General features: G+C 35.7%; 1 protein-coding gene across 1 annotated transcript in view; it reads left to right on the forward strand.

Annotated features, from left to right (window-relative positions):
* The window catches only part of grm2b (glutamate receptor, metabotropic 2b), a 41,960-nt gene extending 33,175 nt beyond the window's left edge, over positions 1–8,785 (forward strand). The window contains exons 5-6 of the mRNA XM_059329343.1: positions 3,458–3,650; positions 8,086–8,785. Of these exons, the coding sequence (XP_059185326.1) occupies positions 3,458–3,650; positions 8,086–8,159 (267 nt within the window). The 3' untranslated portion in view covers positions 8,160–8,785. The remainder of the gene's footprint in view (positions 1–3,457; positions 3,651–8,085) is intronic.
* Positions 8,786–10,674: the final 1,889 nt, after the last annotated feature.

Consider the following 10,674-nt stretch of genomic DNA (forward strand, 5'->3'; position numbering starts at 1 on the left):
ATACAGTAAACTGAGTATTTATGATTTATATTTCTAGAAACGTCTCCAGCCCACTGTTGTGGAAAAATGTAAACAAAGTCTATAAATGACTATCCCTAGTGTGATTATCATTCTTAAAGAAGAAGGTGTCACTTTCACATTCCATTTGATCACCGTCACCCAGACTCATGAAAGAGCACGCTTTCATTTCATGTGGGCTGAAGGATGCTTCGAGACAGGAACAAAGACTGGAGACAGATCAGGCTGGAATATACAGTTAGAAATAATTAATGACAGTCCAACTGATTCATTGAATTGTGGCATAATTAAATGCTTAATGACACATTTTCAAAACATTCTGGAGATTTATTACAGTTTTTGTTATCAGATGCCACCACTGGAACTATATAATGAACTCACAAACCGGCATTAAGACCTGCAGAAACAATAATGTAAGCAGGGACAAGGACTATTAGTGCCACTGCCTCACTATTATGTAGAGAGAGAGAAAATGACATCGCTGCTGCGGAAAGTTTTGCAGCCTTTAGCCTTTACACAAAAGCTAAAGGCTGCGTTTACCCTGCATCTCATAAATGCCTTTGAATGAATTGGATGAATATGCATAACTATTACTGGACTTGTTTGAAATGCTGCAGCAGGCCAGAAATGAGAACATATTTTTAATTTTTTTCCCCAGTAAAATGTATCGCTACAGGGCCAAATTAACGTATTTATCCATGCAGTGTGGAGTAAGACAAATAAGACGAAACATTGAACATAAAGCTGACAGACCATGTAGGTTATGAGTGCCGGTGACTGAGGCTGACTCAAGGCTGCTGCTGCCGCTGCATTTGGTCGGGGTATGCAACAAGGCCTTTGTTGTGCAAACAGATGGGGGGAGGTCTAGATCACACAAGCTTTGTATCATCATCAGGTACCTGAGGCTTTTCATGTCTGTAGTAATCAGCCTTCTCAGCAGCACCCAAACCCAGAACCAAAAACCTTTACCTTCCCTGATCCCCAGTGGGATTTATGAGACCAGCTGAACATTGCAAAATATATACGGCTTCGTACTGGAGAGGCAAGCACACAAAGTAATTGAAAGAATGAGAGGTTTGGCACTGCAACAGAGGCCTTGATGCTTTTGGTTCTGTGTGACACCAATAATAATGGCTGTGGGTTCAGTTGCCACATTTCAAATTAGGGTTGGATAGCACAGAAATATTCTAATGAGAGACTAGCCTTGTTGCCCAGTGAATCATGATGAACTCAAGGTTTCACAGATGGAAACAGATATTCTCCTATGTTCAGAAACGTGAAACTTATTTCAAATTTCCTTCGCCACTGCACATTTTATCATGTGATTTTATTAAAGTTTATTATTTATTATAGAAATACCAATTCCTGGCTCATGACTGGTAACTATATTAATTCATACATTTTTATATATTCAAATAGATTTTCAAAAAAGAAACTGCAAGTAAATTAAAATACTGACTCATAAAAGACAAGGAAAGTCTGGAAATAATTGATAATAAGCATATATAGTCATATCCAAATTAAAATGCAAATATCTATTAAAAAGACTTACTTAAAACATAAAACAAATCATATATATATAAAATAAAAGATTAAAAAAGGCACCACGCATTAAATAAAGTAAAAAGTGTAACCTCATTCTCTTTGCTGTCAGTTTTAAAGTAAGAACAAACTGCAATATTTCCTGTTAGTGCTTAATAATCATTTGTATAAAGAACTGTTAAATTGAAATAGCTTCATGGCTGAAAGAGATAAGGAGCTGCAGACAAAAGACAAGTGAAGTAATATTACCCCGCAGCCTCTGCGGTGTTTTCACCACTTATTGTTATAGTCTAGAGTTTAGATTTATGAGGACTTCGCATATTTCTGCAGTGTTGTTGTTGTGCGGTATGTTTAGGAGGGATTTCACTTCATGCTGTGGTTCTGCAAATAGAAGTTCCTGGACTGCAGGGGTAACCAGTGGGGTGGGAAGAGATGCTGCTCTGGAAGATGACCCCAGCAGTCAGCTCACATTAGCGGCTGAAATATGACTAACAAGGCTCTGACTTTCCAGGACAGCCAGCTGCGCTTATTTCACATTCTTCCTCTCACCCTCATATCCATGCACATACAGATACACGATTAGAATTGCTAACGCTCATCGCTGAAAACTTCACACACACATACATAATTGAAAATTTGGCCAATAATACTAGAATAATATGAAACGGACATGAGAGGTTTCTGTTTTTGTTGTTGGTATGACTGCAGGGAACACCAACTTCAGGCAGATTTAGGACAAACCCTCTGTGTTCAGCTAATTTAAAATAACTGAATACAGTTAAAACACACGGGCTGGCATGTGTTAAATTATAAAACAAAAGAACATTTGTTTGATGGCTATGCATTTTGAAATGTGTTTTGATCACATTCTTGTTTTTCTTTTTATTCAGTGAAACAAGACAAGACATGTGACACTATGAGAAGACAGAACCTAATACACTGAGTGACATGACAGGATTAACACTAGAGGCATTGGATACAGTGTAAATAAAACAGAATGCAATAATTTGATATCAATTGTTATATCATCAATTGAAAAGTGTACAAAGATAATATATTTTATGTTCATATTAATACACTTCCCCCCCACTCTCTTTGTTCTCTTATTATTTACATTCACACAGCGTCCCAGCCTTTTTGGAATCGGGTTGTATGATTCCTGTTTTGACCATATTTCATTCATGTAAAAACAAGAAATCAGCCATAGTTGCCGTGAAGAGACACCCCTACAGCATTTAATTCAGGGGAGATCAACAAGATAATAATGATTACTCATTCATTAATTTCTTTGCATTTGCAGGACAATTTTATGTGACTATGAGTGATTAGGAGAAATGAAGGACACAACGTTAATTTGTGACTCATGTTAGGAGAGGTGTTATATTGAATAATGTTTAAAAACTAGTAATATTGTGTAAATAATCCAGCTCCTGTTTTTTTTTCTTCATTTTTCGCTGTATTGTGTAGTTTTGGTTATTCTCTATAGATAGCATAGTTTTCTATAGAAGTCTTTTGGCTACGATAATGAAAATCTGATATTGTGACAGCCCAAGTTGAAAGACAAAGATTTCATAAAGAGCACAAGAGGGAGGTCATGATTGGTTACATGATTTGGGGAAACCTGCAAGAGGGAATTCTACTCATTGGATTAGAGCTTTGGCAGCAGAGCAGGAAACAGATAAAACTGTGAGTGAACTGATTGGATCAAAGGCTGTAGTGAGGTAACAGGTGTGTGTGTGTGTGTGTGTGTGTCTGTGTGTGTGTGTGTGTGTGTGTGTGTGTGTGCTGGGGCCAGGAGCCCTTTGAACAAACTTCATTAGTCCCTTTGAAGACAAAAGGAGGGAATCCAAGTGCAGACTGATATATTCATCACCGCCCACTCTCTGTGTCCTCACAGGTTCAGACCACCACCATGTGCATCTCCGTCAGTCTGAGTGGTTCGGTGGTGCTCGGCTGCCTCTTCGCCCCCAAAGTCCACATCATCCTGTTTCAGCCCCAGAAAAACGTGGCGTCACTGAGAGTCACAACCAACCGCTTCAGCGCCACAGTGTCTGCTTCTGCCTCGGCTCCCAGCTCCAGCTACTCTAAAGGTACAAGTATCCACTCATATCGTTAGCCTCATAGCATATTTGCCTAAGTCATATTTGAACGTTTTTGGGAAACAAGAAAAAACACAATTTTTAGTAAGCCCATTGGTATTTTTAATTGATATTGTAACAGTAAGTTCAAAAAGAAGTGTGAACAAGTTTGCATAAAAAATTAAACACATCGATTTCATAACAGATAAAAGTGACTTAGGCAGAATATGCCCTGACTAAGGCAATTTTTCTCTTATAAATAATGTAGTTTGGTTTGTATGTAGCGGCAAAAATGCCTAAGTCAAGGAGATGACTAAGGCAGAAAGTGATTTTGGACTCTAACAAGTGTTCTGATAGGTTGAGAACATAGGCAATAAGGCAGAAAGATGCAGAAGTGGTAGGAGAATAAAGTTTGGCAGATATCACAATTTGGCCAAAAAATTACTTAGGCAATTATGCTATGAGGCTAACGATATAGCACATTGCTCTATCTAGTAGCACAAAGACATCCAGGTTTTTGAATGTTTCTGACTGGAAATTTCATCACAAATTTAGACTATATGATTTTTTTGGTAACACTTTACTTGAAGGTATCGTCATAATTGTGACATGATACTGTCATAACTGTGACATGACACAGTCATAAACGTGTCATAAACATTATGTCAATGTCATAAACGTTTATGACTGCTGTCATTAAGTGTCATTCGGTTTTTGTCATGATAAGTTGACATTCTTTGGGTTGTCTTGATTATGACAACTTGACTTTAATCAAAGTGACATTACCAGTGGAACGTTAGAATATCTTCATTCCACTGTCATAATGGTGTCATGACAGTCAATTTATACTTCATGATATGTTAATGACAAATCAAAATGTTACCACTTTACTTGAGGTCAGAGAATATTTTCATTACAGTGTCATAATGGTGTTACCGATTTTTTTTATTTAACCTTTATTTAACCAGGAAAGTCTTATTGAGATTAAAAATCTCTTTTACAAAAGAGTCCTGGCCAAGACAGGCAGCAGCACAGTTAGTTACAGACAATAATTTAAAAACAACAGAGAACATAAAAATAAAGTCACAGTCAGAACATCATAAAACAGAGCATGTAGAGACAGAAGAGCCAGCTTCAACATCATGAAGTAAGGATTTAAACATGTTTAGAGAAACCAGCTCCTTAAGTTTTAGTGCATTTTGCAGCTGGTTCCATGAAAAAGGAGCAGCATTACTAAATGCCCTTTTCCCCATAATATCACAGCTATTGTTTTGAATTGCAATTCCAGCTGCAATAGTTCGCAAAAGTTTAGGTTTCTAAAATAGGGCATAAGAAATTAAAATGCAATCAGCAAGAGAATTACAACCTACATGGAAAACTTGCAATAAGTTGTACTTTGTAAAACACTACCAATTGTTCAAAATCAGACCTTTTTATTTATTTATTTTTAGCTTTTTTCCCTCTTGTTTTCTAAGTCCAGTCATCTCTTTTCATGTTGGATGAGACAAAGTTTTATCTCAAGCTCATTAATAAACTGATGACTAATTCACAGCACAAACTACACAAATAAACATGGACACATAAAGTTTACATCGTGCACAGAATGTTACAACTTACAACTTGCAACAGAATGTTTGAAGAGCTAAAGACATAGTCATCTGAAATTATTGTATGATATAATGATAAAGAGTGTAAATACAAATACAACATTGTAAAAATAGTCAATTATAAGTAATATTTCTGATCAAAATCTTATGTAATTAAAAGTACTTGTACAGTATTTTTTATGCAGACAAACCGTGAACCGATTTTGAATTATAAAGTATTATGATACTGGACCTTAAAGGTCATTTTAAAATGCTGAATGTGTTACGACTATAGCTATAAAGCATATGACAATTTGTGAGTAATTATTACTATATTTATTCAGTGCTATAAGCAGATTATAATGCATTATAAACATGAGCAATATAGAAAGAGCTTCCTATGTTTCAGCGGGCCTTTATTCTTATCTCGAGCCTTATCTTGTAACACCAGCACTGACACTCACACATTTACTTTGCATAAGTTTATTTGACAGAACATCAATTTCACTGCTGCTGAAGTTCGTCTTACAGCCTTTTTTGGGTGGCATCTCTCCAAATTCTTGAGCATTCTTGAGTGTTTCCACACAGCACAACACATGCCCTTATATGGAGTTTAGGGGGTGTTTTAAATATGCTAATAAACACTTGTGATTAAGTGGGATTTATCATTCAGCACACCTGGGTAACAGCAGCCTTGCACTGCAAAAAAGCCAACTTGTATTTTTTGGCATAAAACAGTGATTTAAGTTGGTAAAACTTGGAAACATAAATTATTGACATTTAGGGCAATAATGTAAGTTAGCACAACAAAGGAAGCCAGTTGTCTGCTCAAAAACAAGTTGGTGAGTTGTTGTTACTTATATCTTTAAGTTGGGGTTCACAACAAGGGACAATAGTTCTGATAACTCTTATTTCTTTGTTGTGAAGTTCGGTCATTAGCGAAAGCTAGCGGCTAACTGATGCTAGCGGCTAACTGATGCTAGCGGCGCTGCTTGTTACAGCTACAAGAGTAGCCATTAGCGTATCAATGCTAACTCAAAATTGTGGTCGCAACATTAGCTGACATTTCATAGCAGCGTTACAATCGTGCCAATTCAGCACATTGCAGAAGTTAGCAGAAGTAAGGATTAAAAGTTATTACAATGTAAAATTATAAGTTAGTACAACTTACAGTTGAGTTGACAAAAATATGAATTCAGAGTTGAGCAAACTCAAAAACAAAACTTAAAATATTTAGTTTAATTGTCTTAACTTAAAATTTTATCGAAGTTTGTTGCCTTGAAATTTTGAGTTCACCCAACTTTTCTTTTTTTGCAGTGTGGGTGGTTAAGAATGCTTGTTGCATCTGAGGTTCACTTCTCTTATGTTTTCTCTTGACAGAAATTTAAGAGACGACATGAGAGAAATGTAATGTCATATTACATGAGCTAAATGCATTGGTGGAAAATGTGTTCAGATATCTTACTCAAGTAAAAGTACTAATACTACACTGCAAAATTACTCCACGACAAGTAAAAGTCCTGCATTCAAAACTTACTTATGTAAAAGTACTAAATTATCAGCATCAAAATGTACTTAAAGTATCAAACATAAAAAATGCTCATTGTGCAGAATGGACCCACTCAGATTGTTATTTATATATTCCAAATATAATATTTGATTATTATTATTGATGCATTTATGTAAGCATTGTTTTAATTTTCTCAAGGTAGGGCTAATTTGAACCACTTAATATACTTTATGTGGTTTAATTTAAAAAAAAATGTGTCCTCACTTTAAGTATCATGTTTTTTATGTTAAATCTTGACCTGATAAGTAACTAAAGCAGTGGTGGTTCTACACAGGGGCCTCCAGGGGCCACTGCCCCTGTGAAGAAGCCCTTGGCCCCTGCTGTGGCCCCTGTGTCAAATTAATAATAAAATGATCAATTTATAACGATGAACGACGGACATTTTTTTATATTTTTTTACCTATTTTTTTGTTCAAACAATATCTCATTGTACACAAAAGGAACCCAGCATGTGTACATTGCATAATAGTTTAATTGTGCAATAAAAGCTTGTGTATATATATGTATAAAAAAGATAATTCTCACTATACTGCACTTTCAAAATAAAAAAAGTAATTGTGCACAAAAATGAGAAATGTCATTGTCGCAGCAAAATAGTTATTATTGTTGCTAAGTCTCATTGTTTCAATCAATGTATTTGTATCTTCCAAATATACTTAAATGAGATTTTTAAATAAGCTAAAATAAAGGGTTTGAATGCTTAAATATAATCTTTGCTGTTTTTTAATGTGCCCCTTTGATTAAACACTGGCCCCTGCTTGGCCCCCACAGTAAAACTGGTCTAGAACCGCCACTGAACTAAAGCTGTCAGCTAAATGTAGTGGAGTAAAAAGTCCAATATTTGCCTCAAAATGTGGATTAGAAGTATAAAGTAACATAAAATGGAAAAACTCAAGTACAGTACTTGGGTAAATGTACCTACTGTCCACCACTGGTTGAATGTTTTTTTGTATAGCGTTTTAACCAGCAAAGATGCTGTCAAATACAGAGAATATGCAGCAGTGAGTGGAGTAGAAGTATAAAGTAGCATAAGAAGGAAGCACTCAAGTAACAAGGACCTCAAAATTGTTCTTAAGTACAATACATGTGTATATATAGGTACTAGAACTTTCCTGCACTGCTGAGAGCTTTTGAACTGACATATTCTGAACTGTGGAGGAAGCTGACATGTCGAGCCTGTGTCTGTCCGTTCCCATAACTTTGCTCGCTCTCTGGTGTGCAGTTCTTTTCTCCTAACAGTGAAAAACTTTTGCCCTGCTAAAATTACCCTTCAGCCTCCTCTCCCATGCAGGATCAGCCTCTAACTATGTGCCAGCAGTTTGTAACGGCCGCGAGGTGGTCGACTCTACAACGTCATCTTTGTGAAAAAAAAGAAAAAAGAAAAGAGAAGAAAGTTTCCTCTCCAAGAACAAGAAACCATCCCATCATCACTCATCAAGCAGGGCTGTGTATGATGGAGCCCCCATGCCATCCAACATGCTGCAGAGAGAAAACTCTGTGTGGGTAGGCTGACTGACAGTGGCAGCGGTAACTCTTAACTGTGAAAGCTAAATGATGTTCCTACAGCGAGCAGTATGTATCAATTGTAAAGCCTTTTTGTATAGATTTAATATGCTGTGATCTCCTCGGTTTACAGATAGATGTGATTAAATGCACCGTGCCTTGTCCTAAAAAGTCTTGTTGTCAAATGGGTGGTTGTGAAGCAATAGTGTTAAACAAAACAAAAAGGCTGTTCTTATCTTGTCCTTTCAGTGCTGTGAATATATCCAATTGTTGTTAGACACTGACAAAAAAAGAAAAAAATGTCATGAAATAAAATTTAGCCCTTCTATTCTACAAAATGTGTGACTAACTTTAGTGAATGTGATGACGAGTAGGCGACTAGACAATATAAAGGACGTGTGTTCATGTAGACTGGTATTACAATGTGTGCTTTCCTGTAATTTATGTAAATAAAATGTTTTTTTAAATATTAAAAGATTAAATACCAATGTGTTTGGGTTCACACTTGCAATTCTTGACACTATTCCAACTAAATGCAACTATGTAGAATTTAGAGTTTTTACATAAAAAAATCTTCTAAACCAAATTAACATCTTTAGTTGAGTCAGTTTATTTGATTTCATCTAATTTTACCAGAGTAAAAAGATAAAGATCTTACCTTTTTTTCCCCCACAACTGGTGCAGCATGATTTTTAATTCTGCTCTTATTACCAATACTTGTATTTGGTGCTCAGATCTCTAACTATTGCTGTAACTAGTTGAGTATGTGCCATTATACATGTACAGTGCCTGTAAAATGTATTCACCCAAGTTGGACTTTTTCATCTTTTATACCGATTGGAGTTTCCTGATATTAAATTGTAATAACCATCTATAAACAACCATCCCACTGTCTGCCTGCTGTTTTTACAGATTAAATGTGTGTTAAAAAAAACAAACTGCAAAATATTGTCAATATGTTTAAGTGTAAATGTGGAAATAGAAATGGTATTCCCTCTTAACATTTCTGTAAAAAAAAAACATTAAATAACGAGAGCACTCAGAACAGTTTATGTAGCGGCTAAAAAGACAGTAACACTTCCTTCAAAGCCAAAGAGGACACCTGCAGGAAAATGAGTAAAGTGCAAATACAAAACTAAACTGGCTTATCATTGCAATGTTAATTATCGCCTCTATTATAACTAATCAGGGTTATGCCGATGAATCATTATTTCCAATTAATAAAGAATTTCAGCACACCCATGCCTCTGTAAGTGCCATTTATTTATAGCTACAAATACTGAAGCCAACTATAAAAATTCTATTATGGCTTCATCAATGAGATTTTGCAAGATTTAAAAGGTACTGCAGGTCATTTACCAGCAGGGATAAATTATTCTCCTGCAGAGTTAATAGTAATGTTTGGCTCTAATAGGCTTGCAATAACTGGACTGAAGCAGTTACCATGATGACAGAGGGGGAAGACAAACTTAACCCTTGCTCCTTAAACAGCTGCTAATGATTTAAAAAGTAAGACGAATTGATGGAGGAACTTAAAGTAGAACAAGATAAAAACAAGCAGTACTGAACGGGCCCTCGCAGAGCGCCACCTAGGGGCCGATCAATAAAATCTTCAAGGTTTATCCTCAGGAGGGCATTGACAATAATTGTACCAAGTTTTGTATAATAATGCACAAACTATCCCTTTAATCCTCATACAGTGTCTGAAGGAGGACTCTTAACTGATATGTATAAGTTAGAAGAGGCAGGTAGCAATGGTGGAAAGTAACTATGTACATATGTACACACTATGTACTCAAGTACTGGACTTAAAGTAAAATTTTGAGGTACTTTTATGTAACTTTATACTTCTACTCCACTACATTTTGAGGCATATATTGTACTTTTTACTCCTCTACATTTAGCTGACAGTTTCAGTTACTTTTCAGGTCGAGATTTAAAATGAAAAACATGATACATTTAATTATTATTTTTATAAATTAAACCACTTATTAGCTTATTAGGTAGTTAAAATGAGCAGAGTGGAGTCATTTCACAGTGTGGTATTAGTACTTTTACTGAAGTAAAGGATCTGAATACTTCTTCTACCACTGTCCTTTTTACATCTTTACTTTTCAGGTCAAGATTTAACAATCTGCGCATGCGCACTGCGCAGCGACTCGCGCATGCGCAGACTATGTTAAATGGGTAATAATTTTAAATGTATCATATTTTTCATTTTAAATCTTGACCTGAAAAGGAACTAAAGCTGCCAGCTAAATGTAGAGGAGTAAAAAGTACAATATATGCCTCAAAATGTAGTGGAGTAGAAGTATAAAGTTAAATAAAATGTACATAAAAGTACCTCAAAAATTGTACTTTTAGTCCAGTACTTGAG

This window comes from Centropristis striata, chromosome 3 (genome assembly GCF_030273125.1).
Source record: "Centropristis striata isolate RG_2023a ecotype Rhode Island chromosome 3, C.striata_1.0, whole genome shotgun sequence".
NCBI lineage: Eukaryota > Metazoa > Chordata > Actinopteri > Perciformes > Serranidae > Centropristis > Centropristis striata.